This window comes from Phacochoerus africanus, chromosome 13 (genome assembly GCF_016906955.1).
Source record: "Phacochoerus africanus isolate WHEZ1 chromosome 13, ROS_Pafr_v1, whole genome shotgun sequence".
In the NCBI taxonomy this organism is placed as follows: domain Eukaryota; kingdom Metazoa; phylum Chordata; class Mammalia; order Artiodactyla; family Suidae; genus Phacochoerus; species Phacochoerus africanus.
In genome coordinates, this window is record NC_062556.1 from 4,096,028 (window position 1) to 4,117,161 (window position 21,134).

At 45.4% G+C, this 21,134-nt stretch overlaps 1 protein-coding gene across 5 annotated transcripts in view; it reads left to right on the forward strand.

The window, feature by feature from the left end:
• Nucleotides 1-21,134, forward strand: part of CDK8 (cyclin dependent kinase 8) — a 106,754-nt gene that overhangs the window by 29,292 nt on the left and 56,328 nt on the right. For 4 of the 5 annotated variants that reach the window (XM_047755628.1, XM_047755629.1, XM_047755631.1 and 1 more), the window contains exon 2: nucleotides 19,507-19,582. The exons of the other annotated variant lie outside the window; for it this stretch is intronic. In XM_047755628.1, coding sequence (XP_047611584.1) covers nucleotides 19,507-19,582 — 76 coding nt within the window. The remainder of the gene's footprint in view (nucleotides 1-19,506; nucleotides 19,583-21,134) is intronic. 5 annotated transcript variants of the gene reach the window in all.

Sequence of the window (21,134 nt, forward strand, 5' to 3'; positions counted from 1 at the left end):
GTCTTTTTCATTTCTTTCTCTTTTCTTGGTGGGATCCGGGCATATGTGTGGTAGCCCTTCTCATCTGTACTATGTATTTATGTCTCTTATTTTCCCCTTCATGGTTTTCATCGTTTTGTCCTTCTGTTCTTTATTGTGAATGTTTTCTTGTGGTGTCTTTTCCAGTTCTGCTGGACTTATGCCTTTAAACCCATCCACTGTATGATTAGATGCAGTTATTTTTTGTTTTGGGTTTGTCTTCTCCCTCTCCAGAATCCGTGTCCTGTTCTTGGGCTTTTGAGGCCGTCAGAATTCTCCGTCTGTCTTCGTCTTGAGCGCTGTACGCAGAGGACGGCAGCGGCCGTCTGGAGCCTTTGTGCCTCTTGCCACTGATCGTGGCTTCTGCTCGTTGTTTTGCCTCCTCATGCGCCTAGTTATTTTTAATTATGTTTCAGACATCGCGTTCGAAACTTTTCTGTAGGAATCATTTTATGCCTGGGAGGTCGTATCTTCTGACAACGAGGACTTCTCTCTGGTACCGAAAGGAACTGGCAGTGTGGGACGACGTGAACCCATTTTCAGGCTCTGCTGCTTGAAGCCGGGCTGCAGCCCTCCTGACAGGCAGTGTGCTTTTTGTTCACACCAGAGACTGCTCTTTAGGGGCTCCGTTAAAAGGGCGTGGGTCCTCCTGGTCGCCCTTTCCTCTTTCTCTGTTGGCTTTAGTGGTCCCTGGACTGTAAGTTCTCTCTTAGCCTTGAGACTGTCAGAGGCGTCATCCTGCCCTCGGTAGCCCCTTTGTAGAACTACGCTTCTCTCTTGGACTGTCCTTAAACCCTGAGTTGGCTTGTTAATCGTCTACTTCTTGTACCATATACATTGCTTTTGTTTTAATATCGTTTTTTCTTACAGTCTCAGGCCAGTGAGAGTCTCTTTTTGTTTGTTTGTATACTTGGAATACTTTTTTTTTTCTTTTCAAATAAAATGTTTTGTGGAAACGTCAAAGGCAGTAAGAAGAGGATCGGCTTGGGTTGAGGCAGGGCCAAGGCCTTGATTCTTCCGTACTGCTTTCCTTCACCCCGACTGCTCCGGAATGAGCTCGTGAAAGTTTGGAGGCTCCATGAAAGTTTAAAAACTTGTGTTGGAAGAAAACCTTGGATCAAAAGCTTTTAAACGTATTTGAGGCATGAAAGGAGAGGTAATGACACGACGAGCACCTTCATTCTTCTGCCTAAGGAATAAAGCATTAGAAAGTCAAAGCTCCCTTGGGTACCCTTTATGGGAGGATAATGTTGCCCCCCCAAAAGACGTCCCTGTCCTCACCCCAGAACCTTTCAATGTTATGTGGCAGAGGGGAGTTAGATTTGCAGATGAAATTGAGGTTTCTTGTCAGCTGACCTTAAAAATGGAAAGATTATTCTAGATTGTCTGAGTGGGCCCAGTGTGATCACAGGGTCCTTAAAAGTAGAAGAGAGAGAAGGGTCACAGGGTATGATCGCAGAAGCCAGGTCGCAGGGATGTGATGGCGTTTTTGGCTTCGAAGACGGAGGAAGAGGCCCACGAGTAAAGGGGGGTGGTGGTTGCCTCTGTGGGCTGGAAAAGACAGGGAAACATTCTCCCCCAAGGCCTCCAGAAAAGAGGCTGGCACCTTCACCTTAGCTCACTGAGACCCATGTTGGACTCGCAACTTACGGATCTGTGAGATAATAAGTTTGTGGGTTTTTTTTTTGTTTTTTGTCTTTTGTCTTTATAGGGCCACACCCGCGGCATATGGAGGTTCCCAGGCTAGGGGTCTAATCAGAGCTGTTATTATCGGCCTACATCAGAGCCACAGCAACACCACATCCGAGCCGCGTCTGTGGCCTACACCCCTGCTCCCGGCAACGACAGATCCTTAACCCACTGATCGAAGCCAGGGGTCGAACCCACAACCTCGTGGTTCCTAGTCGGATTCATTTCTGCTGTACCATGACGGGAACTCCAAGTTTGTGATGTCTTAGGCCAAGTTTGTGGTAACTTGTTAGAGAAGCAATAAACTGATACACCCTCCCTGATCAAATGTACATCTCCTACCTTAGAAGTAACCAGCCTGTTGGCATTAAAATTCTTAAGGGAGTTTCTGTCATGGCTCAGCAGATGCAAATCCGACTAGGAACTATGAGGTTGTGGGTTCGACCCCTGGCCTTGCTCAGTGGATTAAGGATCTGGTGTTGCTATAAGTTGTGGTATAGGTCAAAGACGCAGCTCAGATCCTGCATTGCTGTGGCTGTGGTGTAGGCCTGTGGCTATGGCTCTGAATTAGCCCCTAGCCTGGGAACCTCCATATGCCACGGGTGTGGCCCAAAAAAAGCAAAAAAAAAAAAGGAAAAAAGAAAATCCTGTGGATGCCTTTCTCCTTCTATACCACATATGTTCCGTAACGCCGTGCATATGTTTAAACCTCACAGAAATGGTATTGACTGGTACTTAAGCTATAACTTTGTTGTCAACATTATTTTTGAAATGGACATGTCGATACATATACAGCTGCACCTTATGCATTTTATTGCTATAAATTTCTTGTGAAAATTGTGTATCTGTTCTCTTGATGGACATTTGAATCGTTTGATAAGCAGTTTTTTTTTTTTTTAAAGGGAACCAACATTTTAAAATTAGAACATTTCGCATCAGAATCTTCGTTTCTGGCTTTATTTTATTTGATTTGATTTCATTCACTTTTAGGGCTGCACTTGCAGCATATGGAAGTTCCCAGGCTAGGGGTAGAATCAGAGCTACAGTTTCAAGCCTGCACCACAGCAACACAAGATCTGAGCTGCGTCTGCAGCCTACACCACAGCTTACGGCAACGCCAGATCCTTAACCCACTGCAGGGTGAACCTGCATCCTCATGGTACCAGTCGGGCTTGTTACCGAGGAGCTGCAATGGGACCTTCCTGGCTTATCTTTAAATTAGTATGTTTAGTGACAGTTTTCCAGAATGGTGGTCTCCACTAAATTAGCCACTAGCTACATGTGGCTGTTTAAATTTAAATTAATTAAAGGGAAATAAAATGTAAGGTTGTTTCTCAGCCTGGCCGACTGTATTTCGAGTGCTCAGTACTCAGGCGAGGTTGCTGGCTGCCTTGTTGGACAGAGCAGACGTGGACATGTCTCTTTCCGAGCAGTCTGTTGGGTAGTGCTTGGCTATGGTTGGAGCCTTAGTTACACTCTGTAGAGGGTACCCCAAAGCCCCCATGATATCTTGGACCTTTCTTTAGTAGACGTCCCGGGAGCAGCGTCGCCGAGGATTGCATCTCAGCTAGCAGTTTTGACTTTGGCCAACTGCCAGACCTTCCTCCTCTGTAAAATGGGGGTCGTTGGCCCTTCCTGGCCTCATGCGTGTTAATGTTTAGGAAACAGTTGGAAGAGTACCTGGTGCCTTGTCGTCAGGTGGGGGCGCTGGTCGTTCCTCCTGTGTACATCACCACCTGATCTCTGCAGGTATTTGAGGATGTTACCCCTGCCTGCAGTAACACGTTCAGTGACAGAACTTTCCGACGCTGCATCCCTTCCAGTTTTTACTGTCTTTCCCTCTCCTCATGGGCACGTTTCTTAAGAGAATTGCTCGTTCATATTACCTTTAGTTGCTCACTTCCTGTCCAAGCCACTCCAGCCTGGCTTCTGCCGTTAACTCCACTTGCTCATGTTACCGTTCTCTGTGTTGCTTAATTAACTGGACGCTTCCAGAGCCGGGGTCACGAGACGGTAAGAATTCAGATTCCAGGTCTGCCCGGCTTGCTAACCGTGGGACCCTGAGCAGGTTACTTACCTCCCTGGGCGCGGATGTGTTGAGCAGGCTGCAAGCTTTCCTCCAAGGTCAGGGTGCCCACTCTCATCGCCCTCTCAGCGTGGCGCCGGTGTGCCCAGCGGAGCAGTTAGGCGGGAAGAAATGAAAGACACCCAATTCAGAAAGAAAGAAGCAAAATTGTTCTTGTTTGCAGGCAATACGATCTTATGTAGAGGCTATCTAAAGCCTCCTCCAGAAGCTGTTGGAGCGAATCAGGGACTTCAGTGAAGGTGAAGGGCACCAAATCAGCTGGTGGACATCAGTTGCGTTTCTGTACACTGGCAACATAGCAACCGAAAAAGAAATTAGCAAAGCAGTCTCTTAAGAGAGCCTCAAAACAATGACATATGTATGAATAAATGTAATTAAGACGCTGAACATATATGCAACGAAAACTATGAGACATTGATGAAAGAGGTTAAAGAAGACACCAATCAGTGAAAAGCTCTCCCCCGTTTGTGGGTGGAAGAATTAATGTGGCTAAAAGATGCACGCTACCCAAAGCCGGCTGTGGATTTGATGTAGTCGCTATCAAAATCCCAATCCATTTTTCACAGAAATAGGAACAAATCCTAAAATTTGTATGGAACCACAGAAGACTCCACATAGCACCAAACCAGCATCAGTGGCCATCATTTTAACCTCTTATTCACCAGATATTGTGCAGTTTAGTTTTTTAAAATTCCTCTATCACATTTTACTTTGGACGCAAGTCTTAAGGAGTAATTTATTTTTCTAAGACTTCCTATATATAGCTTTTAACATAGATCTATTCTGAGAAATAGTGAGGAAATACAAGCCAAAGAGTATTCCCAGTGTCTGTAAACATCATCAGTTTAAATACTCTGCTTTTAATTCAGTCTCCAGAAAGAAATCGGACTTTAAATATAAGCTAACGGAAGCCGTGGCTAGTGCGTTTTGAAGAACTGGATTACTGGGCTGTTGTAGCTCCGTGGCAGTTCTTGCTAGGTTTGTTTCGTAGCTAGAGCACTGCTCGGGATTCACAGTGCATTTATAGTTAATGGAGCTGCCGTTCACACGGGAATTCTCAGACATCAGGTTTGTAAGGGATGTGTGTGTGTGTTCGTCTGGAGGTACTTGACAGTGCTGGAGGTGCAGGCAGGCGTTGTCCATGGAGCCACCGTTGTCATCTTGCCAGTGCAGTCCTGAGTAGGATGGGAGTATTTGTCATGGCAGTAAGCCCATGCTGTTCCTGTTCCATAGTCATAAAAACATATTCACTTTTCACTCTCATCAGGCAACCGTCTTCTCACAATTGATCTTTTCTCCAGATGTCAACTCAAAAACAATCACACCGATGTTTAATCACAGTTGTATCAACTGACATGATACGTAACACAGGTGATGTCACAAAATCATGTGACCTATTGTTTTGTATGACAGTTGTCATTTAGAAATATTCAGCTTACTAAAAGACCAACGTGGCCGTACTCGCAAAGCTCATCTAACATGTAGGAGATGTTAAAGGTTTGTTAGAATCTAAGTTTGTACTTTTCGTATTTGCGAGCTGGTTGGAAATTAATTTTTCCCACAGCCTTTTACATTTTGGGATTAGCCTAGTTCCGATCATTACAGTCTTGTTGTGCCTTTTCTCTTAGCTTGTTACAGTCTTGTTGTGCCTTTTCTCTTAGCTTCAAACCACTCAAAATGTGTAGTTTGTTAAATCATAGTTTTTATAGACAATGTAAATTTGTTCGTCTCTTTGCTGTATATTAATTTTATGTAATTGAACAATTGTAGATCTGTGAATGCAGCGGATTGAAAAGTTGAAAGTTAGGTGGTCTTTTACAGTACTGGGTGCTTTGCAGTTGCTGTTGTTCGTGGAAATGTGTGTGGTAACAGCAGCTTTACCTGCAGAGTTGCTGATGCATGATGTCTGCTCATTGCCACATCACCTGTCAGGTGGTACTGACAGGAGCAGAGCTTGAATCTGTGTGTGTGGGGCAGGGGTGGGGGGGGGTTAAAGAAAAGCAAAAATAATCTGTTTGTAGCTTATGTAGCTAGAGGAGATGTGTTCATTCACACCGGACCCACTTTTGCTGTGGCAAAACTGCCTGAGAGTGTTTTATTTAAAACATTTTTTTTTTGTCTTTTTGCCATTTCTTGGGCCGCTCCCGCGGCATATGGAGGTTCCCAGGCTAGGGGTTGAATCGGAGCTGTAGCCACCGGCCTACGCCAGAGCCACAGCAACGCTGGATCCGAGCTGTGTCTGCCACCTACACCACAGCTCACGGCAACGCTGGATCGTTAACCCACTGAGCAAGGGCAGGGACCGAACCCGCAGCCTCATGGTTCCTAGTCGGATTCGTTAACCACCGCGCCACGACGGGAACTCCTATTTAAAACATTTTTTTGAGGGTGCCGTACCTATAGCCTATGGAAGTTCCCAGGCCACGGATCGAACTCGCACCACAGCAGCCGCTCAGGCCATTGTAGGGATCCCTACCCCACTGTGCCGTAAGAGAACTCCTACCTGAGAGTATTTTAAGTCTCATGCTCTACTGACTGAGCTAGCGGGGTCTGCGCCGAGAGTATTTTAAATGGAAGCACCTTGTGAGGGTATTTTCAAGTCGGCAGCCACACTTCCAGAGCACATCTCATAGAGCCGTGTGGGAAGATGTTTTCCGGAATTGACTGCCTGTGTTTGGGGTCAAGGTTTGCTGCCCTCCGGCCTTGTAACTTTGGATTCTCTGTCTCCATAAGTAAAATAGGGTGGTGACCACGTGTTGTGAGTCTTGACTAAATAGCATTTGCATATAAGGATGACCCGTCCTAAGCTGTGTAACCTCTGTAATCATGATACAGTTTTTTTGGTGAAACACCTGTGTGATGGTTCTCATGGTTGTTTAAGTTAAGACAGTACTGCGGCCAGTCAGCAACAGCCACACTCTCTGTCTTCCTGCACATACACACACACAGACGTATATTTGGTTGTATATGTGTGTGTATATCTTTCTGTATTTCTGCCTCTGTGTGTTCACGTACACATGTATGTGCATGTTTCCACATGTATTTTAAATATATTTATGTGTACAGAGAAAGCATGTATGCATCCTCTTTGTGCATAACTGCACTCATGGAAGATACATATTTTATGTAAATAATCCTAGAGCCTGTGGGGCATGGACTTGAACGAGCGTTTATCTTCAGCGCTTAGTGTAACACTTGGCTGTGCAAGTGCTGATACATCTCCTGGGAATCCCTGTCCTGCCTGCCTGTCAGGGAGCCACGTTTGTCCAATATCCGTTTGTGGAGAAATGGACTTTCTGGCATTTGGGGAAGTTGGTGACTTTGCTCCCAGAATTAGGAGAACATGAGGCTTATGAATCTAGTGGAGTGGTTGGTGTTTTGTTTTTTTTCCAGAATGGTGCAAAAGTGCTGAGTGTAAAAGATTAATGTTGATGTTGCTGCAAGACCTAAGGTTCTCCAGTCTGGCCCCACCCCGCCTTGTGAGGAGAGACTTGCTGGCTGCCCTCTGGAATATGCTGCAGCGTTTCTCGGGGGTGTGCTGCAGCGTTTCTCGGGGGTGTACTCTGGGATATGCTGCAGCGTTTCTCGGGGATGTGCTGCAGCGTTTCTCGGGGGTGTACTCTGGGATGTACTGCAGCTTTTCTCACTGTGTATAGCCATCGCATTTCTGGTGAGATGTTACATTCTTACCTAATTGCAGTGAGCTCCTACCTAATTTCCCTTACCTGTGATTGGGGTGGGGCGGTGGTGGAAGGAAAATGAAAAAGAGCCAGGTTTCTTGCCAGTTTTGAAATCCTGTGAAACTCAGCACCTGTATCTGGGACTATGCTCAGGCGACCATCATGAGTTTAGCACCTTTTTTTGGCCAGGCTCCATGGCACGTAGAAGTTCCCAGGCTGGGGATCGAACCAGCACCAAAGTTGCCACCTGTGCCACAACCGTGGCAGTGCTAGATCCTAAACCCACTAGGTCACAAGGGAACGTCCAAGTTTATCACTCTTTATTTCCATTGCTATTTATATATTTATTTATTTTTTTGTCTTTTTGCCTTTTCTAGGGCTGCTCCCGCAGCATATGGAGGTTCCACAGGCTAGGGGTCTAATTGGAGCTGTAGCCACCGGCCTACACCAGAGCCACAGCAATGCGGGATCTGAGCCGCGTTTGCGACCTACACCACAGCTCACGGCAGTGCTGGATCCTTAACCCACTGAGCAAGGCCGGGGTTTGAACCTGCAACCTCCCTTCCTAGTCGGATTCGTTAACCACTGTGCCACAACGGGAACTCCTCCATTCTTGTTAGTTTATCTATTGAAAATAGCAACATGTATAATTTTGGTCCTTTGCCATTTGACTTCTGTATGATTGGCAATAGCTCCCTAATTATCATTCTTGCTCCCGTCTTGCTCCTACTAGTGTGTGTTAGTGTTATGTGATCTTTAAGTCTGGTCTCATCAGTTCTTGGTAATTTCTTTGTGTCTAACAATGTCAAAGATGTATGTAATTCTGTTGACATTTTTGTAAATTTTACATATCTTTGGCATTTGCCAAATTTAACTCTTCTCTCACATATTTTTTCTCCCGTAATTTTAGGAAATTTTATTTTTGCGTTTGAATAGTACAAGAGTTAACTGATTTTTTTAAATTTGTTTTTTGTACCTAGAAATGATTTGAAGATACTGCTCAGTACATGGCATACTGTCATGGTCAGTCTGTGCCAAACCCTATGTATTTTTTATCCTCTAGTCTCTGTCCCATTCTTTTCTTCGTTGTAATAGGCTCCCATTCTTATGACTTTAAAAGGTAGATTAGCGGGAAACATTTAAAGGGTGCCTTAATAGCTTATCAGTCTTGAGTACTTATTCGCAGTAGTACTTGGAATATAACAGGTTTGAGGAGTGTTCAGGTGTATTCACATGCCCGATGTAATGCTCCTTTTAAGGAAAAAATGTTTGGGGCCAATTAGAAATAAATCAGGCGTATTTGTGAAGCAGGAAAAACCAGTCATTAGGGAGAAAAGTATTACCCATTAGTTTCTGGTTTTAGTGTTGCCAATTTCTTTTTTTTTTAAGGGCCGCACCCGCGGCATATGGAGATTCCCAGGCTAGGGGTCACATTGGAGCTACAGCTGCCGGCCTACACCACAGCCACAGCAATGCAGGATCCGAGCTGCATCTGCGACCTACACCACAGCTCATGGCCATGCTGGATCCTTAACCCACTGAGCGAGGCCAGGGATCAAACCTGCAAATGGTTCCTAGTCAGATTCGTTTCCAGTCCGCCAGGACAGGAACTTCAATGCTGCCAGTTTCTCCTGGCGCAAATGCCAGAACCCCCCCCACCGATTGCCCCTCAAATCTAGAATTAGTAGTTTTAATAACCTTTTAAGTGAACTTCTATAAATGACCGGGGTCAACATAGTAATTCCTGAAATTAATATGTCGTGATTACAACTTTACTCCTTGTAGAGCTGTGTTCAGAAAAATGACACTGAGAAAATGACTTAAGAAAGGTTGGTTGGAGCAGAAATTGGCACAACACTTTAAATAACTGTAATTTAAAAATTAGAAAAAAAAAAAGAATGGTTGGTAGTTTACTTTGATGGAAAATCCCGACATTTTAGTGATATCTGATCGTATTACCGTAATCTTGTAACTGGACAGACGGAGGGACCAGGCGTTTCTTTCCAGTTTCCAAGGTTAAAAGTTCTGCATAGCTATTCGTTGAGACAGAGTAAAGACATGTTTGAAGTATGAGCACATTTAGCGTGAATCCCATAAGACAATGCAGAGGAGAGAGCTTCATGGCTAGGTTCACAAGAGGCTTTGTAACTTCTTAGAGCTTGGCATGTGGAGCTGCCAGGAAACTTGAAAGTGACTCCTGCTGGGTCTGTCTTGTTCAGTGGTGTACCTTGGGGACTCTTAACTGCGCCAAGCACAGGAACTCCCCCCGATTGCCCCTCAAATCTAGAATTAGTAGTTTTAATAACCTTTTAAGTAAACTTCTATTATTAACAAAAAACTTGTGGGTTTCATTTGTCAGAATGATCCAAAGAACAGAACATGTTAATATGACAAGAGATTTTAAGCAAAATATAACATGGCTAGCTAGAATGTGTTCTCCCAGAGCAGACCTGATATAAATAAAAGGAAGTGTTTCAATTTGCGTTCATGCATTACAGCTTTGTGGAAGATATTTGGGCATCATGAATGATAAAGGCCACTGTGATGCACCTGTTCGAAAGTTTATTGGCCTCTACAGCAGCAGGTGTCTGGGGAAGTGCCAGTGGGGCTCCAGGTTGGGCTTCGGCTGAATGATTCTAAGGCAAAGATCGGGAAGTAGACCCGTCTGGGTTGGATGCTGTCGTGAGATGAGGTCCGTTTGGTAATTGGATATCGCAGCCTTCTGTTCAAGAGTAGGAGGAGTGAAGCTGAGTTGGGGACTCATTGATAAGAGAGCAGTAATCACTCAAAAGAAAAGGCTTGTGGTTGCCAAGGGGGAGAGGGGAGGGAGCGGGATGAACTGGGAGTTCAGGATTAGTAGGTGCAAACTATTCCATTTAGGATGGATAAGCACTGAGGTCCTGCTGTACGGCACAGGGGACTCTCTCCAGTCTCCTGGGATAGACCATGGTGGAAGATAATACAGGAAAAGGAACACACACACACAATGACGGGGTCACTTTGCTGTACAGCAGAAATTGGCACAACATTGTAAATAAATTATACTTAAAACCTTTTTTTCAATGAATCATTTTTTAAAGGGCATTTTAGTCATTTGCTCTTGTGTTGCCTTGGGCAAAACATTTCCTATTTGCCTTTCTCCTGGCCTCACCACTAATCTGTTAGGACTATGACAGTCTGATTACCGGTGGGGTTTATTTTCACGTTCTCAGACCCACTTGGCCAGATACAGCCAGCGAGGACATTGTTCTGTGAAATCCAGATCTTTACTGTGCTGGAATTCCAGTGACCAGGAGACTCTTCAGAGAACCTCATCTCGGTTCTTTACACCTTTTTGTCGTCGTAAGGCGAGTTACTGTAGCAGCCGAGGCAGAAATGGCTGTGCTCGCTGGAGACTGCATTTGAGCTCCAGAGCACTGACGCATGGGGAGCGGTTTTTAACAGTTGGTAGTCTGCTTCTGCACGAAGAGCTAAAAGTCCAGGTGTGCTTTTGGTGTAGATCGAAGCCTTCCCTGGGTTTGACATCATAGGGCCTCTCTGTCTTGTTCACTGTTCTTAGTTGATCGTTTTGAGGCGTGGCTTAGCAGCCGAGTGTAACTGCCCAAGAGCTGGAGAGGGCTGGGTTGCACCCAGAAGCGAGATTGGCCTACGGTCTCAACTGCTGGCTTGTTTGCATATTTTAGTGAACTCCTGAGCAAATCAGAGCCAGGTACGAGACTCAGTCAGGCATGACTTGTGATGCGAGGACAATATTACGGGCAGTATTATGAGAGATAACTGGTCTCTGTTAACAATTCATAAATTTAAACCTGTGTCGAGGAAAGGAAAGAGTTTCTGGGGGTGGGGAGCGAGGGGAGGGGGTGGACAGGAGCTTGCAGATTAAAGCCCGACAGTCTTCGGTTCTGGCCATTTAGGTCCTGGGGGTGGGGTAGGGGGGCTGTCTCTTTCATGCTGCTTAATCCAAAGCTCTTGGGTAGACGCCTTTTCATTCTAAGATCATCTTCTGAACGATTCTTAGCAGTCCTCCATTTGAGGTCTCTGGCTGGACAGTCTTCCAATGATTTGAGGAAGTGTTACGTCACTGCCATCGAGAGCCATGGATCCAAGGAGTTTTACTGCAGAACACGGCAAGGTCATTTCCACGAGGGTTGAAGTGCAGCCTTTCCCTAATGATGCTTCAGAAATAGCCAAACGCCTGTCTAATCTGAGAGCGTGTAGAGCTCTGCGTGTCTGGGAAGACAGTTGTTTACATCAGTGATGAGATTGAACAGCTCTGGAAAATTATCATGTGAGCCAGAATTATTGGAGTGGAGGGGAATGGCTCCTCTCTTGACATATAACACACACTTAATCTGTACAGATTCAGTCGGTGGTTACCCAGGGACGTAGACCATTCTCTGAGCAGCGCGGACTTGGAAGCCTACCTGCACGGTGCTTGTCCCTGGTGGACAAGGATTCTGGAACCTAGAAGCAAACTACATCATGAAACAGTCTGTGCTGGGTTTTGTGCAGGAACACGAGTCTGCCTCGTCTCAACTGAAAATCCATAATCACTGAACATGTTCAGACATGAATATATTTTATTTTCACTTAACTAATTTATACAGACTGAGCTTCTCTTTTGATTTGTCGGTACATCAGTGTGGAAAGGACAGTTCTCACAATAGGAAATCCGAAGATATTTGAGGTGCAGAAGACATCGTGTCAGTTGTAATTTTGATTTTGGGACTTAAATGCACAAAAGGCAAAATCAAGCAGAGTATTAAATGATATAATACACGAACCTAAGTCAGATTGTCAACAGGTGAAAAATAGTTCCAGGCAATATATGAAAATACAGCCATGAGAACGTTGTGATTATCAGGATCTTTAATCTTTTTGGATTTTTTTATTTCTTTAATTAAAAATTTTATTATAGTTGATTTACAATGGTCTGTCAGTTTCTGCTGTATAGCAAAGTGACTCAGTCATATATATATAAATATGTGTATATATATATAATTTTTCTCACTTTATCCTCCATCATGGTCCATCACAAGTGACTAGATATAGTTCCCTGTGCTATACAGCAGGATCTCATTGCTTATCCATTCCCTATGCAATAGTTTCCATCTACAAACCCTAAACTCTCTGTCCATCCCACTCCCTCCCCCTCCTCCTTGGCAACCACAAGCCTGTTCTCCAAGTCCATGAGTTTATTTTTGTTCTGTAGATAGGTTCACTTGTGCTGTATATTAGATTGCGGCTATAAGTGATATCATATGGTATTTGTCTTTCTCGTTCTGACTTACTTCACTTAGCATGAGAGTCTATAGTTCCATCCCTGTTGCTGCAAATGGCATTATTTGGTTTCTTTTTCATGGCCTAGTAGTACACCATCACATATATGTACCGCATCTTCTTAATCCATTCATCTCTCAGTTGTTTCCATGTCTTGGCTATTGTGAATAGTGCTGCCGTGTAATCTTTTTAAATAAATAAATTTTATTAAAAAGGATTTAAAATGTGGCTAAGGCCCAGTAATATATATTTGAGAGCATCCTTTTGCTTGTTGGAAATATTAAGAGTATTAAAAATTCCAAACCTCACACTGCTGCAGGTTGGCTGCGTCCATTCCTGTCCCCAGAGCTTGGGCCGCCCTGGTTGGTTATCTTGCACAGTAGCTGAGAGTCCACTCTGGAGTCGAGCATCTCCCAGGCCTTTGTACCCTCCCTCAGCATACGGTGACAGCGCTTGCGATTGGTTTCCAGGCCATCGTATATTAAAGATAATTAAACCTTAGATATAACACATCAGCCTTTATGTAGCTCACAGTTTCTGCTACCTAAGCATAGTGATTAGTTTAGCTGGATTTTTTTGCTTTTTGTTTTTTTCCCCTAAAGCGTGGATTTTTCCAGGAAGGAAAGAGTGTCCTGATGTCCATTTTGGTTCAGGCTCCTTGGTCTGGCCGACTGGTCCATCGTGCCTTCCCGTCCTTGCAGCTTACAGCATGATCCTCAGAACCGACTCCTACCCAGGGCTCAAACCGCCGACCACATCTGTCGACCGTGTCCTCAGGACCTCACCATTTTATGCAGAGCTAGTCTAGGCCTTGTAGCTTTTTGTTTAAATTTACTTTTATTGAGATAGAAGCGACATGTAGATTGTCCGAGTTTAAGGTGTACAACTTGTTGATTTGATAGATTCGCATACTGCAGTGTGGTCGCCATTGTAGCGTTAGCTAAAGCCTCTGTCACGTCACATAATTATCATTTCTTTTTTGTGGTGCACATAATTAGAGTCTCTTAGCAACTTTGGCGTTTATAGTACGGTATCCTTGTGTATAACCACTTGCTGTGTAGTAGATTTCCAGGATTTTTTTATCGACTGGTTGCAAGTTTTACCTTTAAACAGCATCTCCGCAGCCCCCCGGCCCCAGTAACCACTGTTCTACTCCCTGTTCTCAGGAGAGACTGCTCTTTTAAGTGGTAGACAGTATGTGTCCTTCTCTGATTTACCTCACCCAGCGTAAAGCCCGCAAGAGCCATCCAGGAGCCATGTTCTCACAAATGGCAGGACTTCCTTCTCGTGGCTGGGTTTACTGATCCTTCTTAGGTGGCCTGTTACCATCTTCTCTGGAAGCTTGTAAAATCTACTGCTTGTCTCCACTTTTTTGTCTAAAGTTTATTATTATTATTATTATTTTTTTTTTTAGGGCCGCACCGGCAGCATATGGAAGTTTCCAGGCTAGGGGTTGAATCAGAGCTTTAGCTGCCAGCCTACACCACAGCCACAGCCACGCCAGATCTGAGCTGCGTCTGCAGTGCACACCACACAGCTCACGGCAACACGGGATCCTTAACCCACTGAATGAGGCCAGGAATTGAACCCGTATCCTCATGGATCCAAGTCAGGTTCCTTAACCGCTGAGCCATGACAAACTCCCTAAAGGTTCTGTCTTGATGGGGGTCTGTTTTCATCTCTTTTTTTTTGTCTTTTTTTGTCTTTTTTGCCATTTTCTTGGGCCACTTCTGTGGCATATGGAGATTTCCAGGCTAGGGGTTGAATTGGAGCTGTAGCCGCTGGCCTATACCACAGCCATAGCAATGCTGGATCCGAGCTGCGTCTGTGACCTACACCACAGCTCACGGCAACGCCAGATCCTTAACCCAGTGAGCAAGGCCAGGGATCGAACCCGCAACCTCATGGTTCCTAGTCAGATTTGTTAACCGCTGAGCCACAACGGGAACTCCTGTTTTCATCCATTTGTGATGAGAACTCGTTGAACCTTTCCAGTCTTATAAATCCTGTCCTTCAAGTTTCCTTGAATTCCTTTGTACGTTTCATCCTTCTTTTCTCTGTTTTTTTCCCCCTGAAACTCTTCTAATGATTTGTCTGCTGGATTTCATTAGGACTGGCTGTTAATATTCCTATTTTTCTTTCACGGTAAAACTATCGCCCCATTTTCTAGGCTGTCTTTTCAGTTTTTCTCCCATCCAGCCAGGTCTGCGTCCCGGGGGAGCTTGTCCTCTCCAGTCTGTGCGTTGGAGCATCTGCCCTGCCAGTGTCAGTGGTTGGCGGCTTTCTGCACGATCAGCTTGTGATCTGGTTTTCTCGGATCCTCATGATCAGCTGCTGTTTGTCCACTTACATTCTAGCTTCCAGATTTTTATGCTATCTTCTTTCTCACTTTTCATTTTTATGGGCTTATTTCGTTATGAGTTTTCCTTTTCGGGGGCTGCATCCCGGGCCAGGGATTGAGCCTGCCAACAGCAGCTACCCGAGCCACTGCAGTGACAATGCCCAGTCCTTAACCCTCTGAGCCACAAGAGAACGCCTGGATTTTTTTCTTTACTTCCGTCTTACTGGGGTTTTAGGAGTCCTCTGTTTTCCCGAAATGCTACTCCTTGACAGCCATCCCCTATTTTTGCCTCGCCCTCCCATCTGTTAAAGGCACGTGTTCCCCATGGCTGCTCCCTCTTCTTTTTGGTCTTCTTGCACTTCCTCGGCCTTATGTGTTTGTTTTCAGATGTGCTGCTTTTTGGTCATACTCGGGGGACAGCTGGCATAGCAGACCCCCTTGCATCCTGCCTCTGCCCGTCTCCGAGGTGAGCCGGCCGCAGGGCTGTTGGCGCGCTTCCACCTTGCTAAACAGCCGCTGCCCCTCTCGCTGAGTTCCGAGCCTGCTGACCCGACCCTGTCTGGGCTTCTGTGGTTTTGTAGGTGCCGTTCCCACTGCTGGGATGTCTCCTGTAACTACCGATTTCTTTCCCCACCTCCTCCTTCCTTTGCTGACAAACTCGTTGAAGTCGTAAGACTCTGCTTACGCAGGCGCTTTCTGAAGCGTTCTTGATCTTCCTCTGCCCCTGAAGGTGTGGCCGGTCGTTGCCTCTGTTTGTAGCACAGTTGCACGGATTGCTGTAGTGCAGTTGTTATCCGCACAACCGACTCCTTCGACTGGATCGTGGCTGAGGCTAGGGAACGCATCTTTTTCCTCTCCAGCGTGCCTCTTTACTAAAAGTGACTGTGGATGGCTGGACAAGTAGGTGTGCTCTGTAAACCACACAGCACTCTTATAGTATGATGGACATTATTTATGTTAGGTGATTTTCAAGAGGCAGTTGTCTTTTGATAATCATACATCTTAAAAAGTTTTGTATTCTCCCATTTTACCTTTCCTCCTGATAATTTACTTGTATAAAGAACATGTGAGTACTTGGGATGAAGGAGATTAGAAATTTTTAGTTCATTTTGAAGAAATTTGCAGATGGCCATTTTTAATTTAAATTTTTTTCTTGCTTTTTAGGGCCTCATGGGCGCCATATGGAAATTCCCAGGCCCACGAGGGAATCAAATTGGAGCTACACCACAGCCACAGCAACGCGGAATCCTGAACGCACTGAGTGAGGCCAGGCATTGAGCCCACGTCCTCATGGTTCCTAGTCGGGTTCATTACTGCTGAGCCACAGTGTCACCCCCACATGGCCATTTTCAAAAAAGAGAAACTCCAGGGGTGGTTGTTAAGGAGGCGAATGGGTAAGTTTTTGATTTCCCTCCTTTCCCACCACTCCCTCTGCTTAGGGGGCTCAAGTCTAGGAAGTTATTCTCAACAGTGGATGTAGCAGAACCTCTTCTACTCCTGGGTTGGCCAAACGGCTAAATCAGTACTGAGAACGTGAAAGTGTCTAATATCTAATAGATTTATTTTGATCCCAATTTCATTTTATTTTTGTGTCACTGTCTTTAATGTCTCTTTCAAGTCCTTCAGAAATCATTCAGACTTGGGAACATTAAATGCAGATATTCCTAATGTGTTTTTAATATGATGTGTGCTGGTGGTGCTTTACTAGAAAGCACCTGCAAATCTGATTGTCATAGAACACTTTTTTTTCCCCAGAAAAATAATGTAGTTGGTACTTGCTTTAGCAACTAAGGATTTGGTAAATATGTTATAAAAACAAAGATAAAGTTATGTAAGTTTTATTAATGAAAATAATAGAGTATTGAATAAACATAGTTTGTTTTTACGAAGAGTTGCCCACTTGTTCAGTCCCACTTTCACATTATTTAGAGCTCCAACTCATCACTCTTCCCTTAGACTTGGAGTGTTTGACCTCCTTTCCAACATCAGAAAAATATGAAAGCCGTCCCAGTGAGCTCTCTCCTGGCTTTTGCCTCTAAACCAGCTTCTTTGCACCTGTCTCTGTCCTTCCCTCTCCGGCTTCCTCCTGTTTCAGTGGCAGATGTGCGGTCCTCCTCCTGCCTCTGAATCTCTCTCTTCCCAGCATCTCTGTCTTCGCTCTGCTCATCTTCCCTCTCAGCTCTTGCTCTGGGTCCTTCCTCTCGGTACTGAATATACTCAAGTCTCTTTCATCTTAAAAAACAGACAGACCAGAAACTGTTACCCTCATGTATTCCTCCAGCGGCTGCCTGCATCGTCTCAGTTGACTTTCGCCCCATCCATTCCCCAGCCTTCTGCAGTGTGGACGCCGCCACTACATCCCTGCAGCTATTTTTGCTGGGTCTGGCGTCCCCTGGTGCCCGTCGTCGCCACCGTCAGTGGACGCGGCCGCATGCCCGGCTCGCTTGACGCTCTGCAGCTTTGGGTGCTCTTTGCTCTTCTGCCGTCTTTCTTGGCACTCCTCCTCGGGCCTCCCCTCGGCCACTCCTGGCTTGCGTGCCTGCTGTCCTGTTTAGGGTCTCACGGGCACTGCAGACTCGACCTGCACACAGCAGACCTGTCCGCTTCCTGCTCCCTCAGATCCTTGCCACCTGCCGTGCGTCTCATGTCAGCCAAGGGTGTCTGTGCTCGGCTGTTGCCCAGGGCGGGAAGCATTACCTCTCCCTCCTGCCCCCGCCCCAGGAGTGTGGCAGGTGCTGCTGGTTCTGCCCCGCCTGGCTCCAGTCTCTCCGCCCTGCAGCCGCCACCGCCGTCGCCCATCTCCCACCTGGGGACGTTGAACACTGTTGACCTAACTGGCCTCTGCCTCTGTCCTTATCTGCCACCGCCACCCCCACCAGCTTTCACAAGGCAGCCAGAGCTGTTCCTCCCCAACAAAATGGAACTGATCATCTCCTATTTAAAACGCTTCAGGAAGCGCTTCCTCTTGTCCTTGGGGCAGAAAGACTTTTATGGTCTGGTTCCTGATTATATCCGCAGCCTCCTCTCCTCTCCGGTTGTTTACTGTGTCTGTGCTGCAGATGCTTTGCCTTCACCCCACGTGCCTTCCCACTGTGTTCCCCTCTTAGCACGCGCGCACACACACACACACCCCCTCCTCTACCTCAGCAGTTCTCAAAGTGTGATCTGGGGAGCCCTTGGGTCCCCAGAATCCTTTCAGAGGGTCTGCAAGGTCACCACTATTTTCACAATGTCCTCCACGATCTGCCTTTTTCACCGTGGGTCTTATGCGCATACAGGGTTTTCTATGTTGCCTGTGCTCCGGTGGCTGCTGGATGTGCTTCGTAGGCTGTGTATTTGAGTTCCCGTGTTAAATCCTCGGAGGGTTAGTACTGATCCAGCAAACCAGAGCGCCTCTGGGTCCTCAGGGACTTCCCAGAGCCTGGGGGGCCTGAGTGCAGGGCGTCTAGTGATGCCACTTCCTCTGGAAAGGCTTTGCGTGGCCCCGTGCTTTCTCCTTGCCCTGATGGGCCCCGTGTTGCATCGCCTCATGCTGGAGGAGTTGTTCCTCTCTCGGGGCCGGTACACCCAGAACTCTGTGGAAAGAAGGGACTCCGTTGCGTCCCCAGGACTTAGCACCATTCTGGGGACACAGTAACTGCTCAGTAAAGACATGGGCAGTCAGTCTCTCTGAAGGTGTTGGGGGTATGAGGACTGTAACGTGTTTTAAATTGTAACCGTTTTGTTCTTTGGCGATACACTCACCTCTTAGTTTTTTTGGCCCCTGATACCTGAATGGGTTTGAAGAAAGCACGTTTTATTTTATATGTGTTGTGTACACTTGCACACATAGAGAGGAGTTGTGTGCACAGTAGAGCAGAGGAAACTAGCTGCTGGAGATCAGGAGCTTCATTTCTTTCTTTCTTTTCCTGTCTTTTTTAGGGCTGTACAGCGGCACATGGAAGTTCCCAGGCTAGGGGTCAAATCGGAGCTGCAGCTGCTGGCCTGCACCACAGCCACAGCAGCGCGGGATCTGAGCCGCACCTGCGACCTCCACCACTGCTCGTGGCAACGCGGGGCCTGAACCCACTGAACGAGGCTGGGGATCAAACCTGCGTCCTCATGGATACTAGTCAGATTCGTTTCCACTGAATCCGATGGGAGCTCTAGGAGCTTCATTTCTGAATCTTACCTTCTGCAAATAACCACAGAGTCTTGGACAGTCTCTCTATTTCTTTGAATCTAACTTCTCCTCATCAAATATTGGGACAGGACTATGTTATGTGCAAAGTTTTCCCCATATGAAATAATGTGATTATATGTGAAACTTGTTGAAGTGTATGTGATTTATATTTTTTATTTATGTCTTAATTTATTAAAAATGCACATGCATTTAGATTTACCTGTATATTAAAATAACTTTGTTTTTACAGGAAAGATGATAAAGACTATGCTTTAAAACAAATAGAAGGAACCGGGATCTCTATGTCGGCATGTAGAGAAATAGCAGTAAGTGAAGCTCTTTTTATCATCGTTCTTATCCACTGACTGATGCGATGGCAACTGCGTAGGTCTCTGAACTGTATTTGTCACATATACACATTAATAGAAAGTTGAGAAATAGGGGAAATATATTCGTTGTTTAAGGAGAAGGAAGGATAGCCTGTAGTTCTAGAAAGTTTTCTATGTAAATTCATTTATTTGGGATTAAAGAAATCTCAGTTGTTTATATAAATATGTATTTTTCAAGAAATATAACTAAATAGTTAAGGGTCCATTTATTCTTACTGTTTCATTGAGTACAATAAAAGTGGTATATTAGTTCATATAAAATTAATGTTTCTGTTTTAATGAGATTAATGTCATTACTTATGAATTTAAAATGAGGTTATTATTTGATATTCATTTTATCTGCTCATTTGAATATGTAACACACATGCCTTTTCTTTTGGAAGCATACCGTTGTCCTATGATAATTAGAATCTCATTTTGGTTCTGAAGGAAGATATTCTTCATGTTAAGGCATTACTAAATAATTATTCATAGATTAAATGTGAGTATCCTGTGAGATTTTTACCTCAGTTTTTCCTAATGTAAAACTGTGGTTCCAGACTTGGAAGATTGTCTTTCATCAGAGGACTCTAGCCTGTATCTGATAATCATCTTTACTGTTACTGCTTTCAGCCCTCTGACTACACAGATACAGGCTGTTAGGACCTGGAGGTATTAATTTAAATGATTTTGCTCATTTACCAGATTCTGTGCCACTGGGTTTTCAGCTGTCAGTCGTTTATTGTGTGGCATGTTGACAGCGACTAGGCCCGGTAAAAGTACACAAACACCGAGCACGTCAGGGTCCCTGGGCTCAAGCATTTCCACACTGACGAGGAAGGGACTTGAAACTCCCCGAGTAGCAAGAAGAGCTGCCGGCCTCCGTGGTGCAGCCTGCGGAGGGTCGGAGAAGGGTGGACGTCGAGAGAACTAGGAAAGGTTTCGGATTGGGAGGCCGTGTGAGAACTCCCTTTTTGCGGGAAAAGTAGGAGCGAGATGGAGATGGAGCTGGAGAGCATTCGAGACGGAGAGAATGCCGAATTGGAAATCGTGTTTCCTACTTTTCAGTCCTGAGGCAAGCTCTCTGCAGATTAACTGTCAGTTCGGCCGCGTGTCCTTCTCTCTGTTCTGGCCGGTGTAGACGAAGTGGTCAGCGGTGTTGGGCATCGTGGTCGTGACCACCTTTGAGGAGCAGGGGCGACTGGGCGGTTTTAGGATGCTGGTGATGCTCTCTTTCTTGGTTTTGCTCTGGGTCTGATCACAGGGGTTTCACGTGTGAAACCTCGCTGAGCTGTGTCTTTATTGTTCATGTACTCTTCTCTGTCTCATTCTTCTTCTTCTTCTTCTTCAAAAAAAGTTTTAAATATAAACAAGATTCCATTTCAGGAGCAGACATTCTTCCTTAGCTGTTTATATAGACTGAAAATTGTAAATGCAGTTAAGCACCGGAGGGAGTATGAAAACCTATTTGCGATGTACTGACGATGGTTCTTCGTCCTCAGGTGCACAG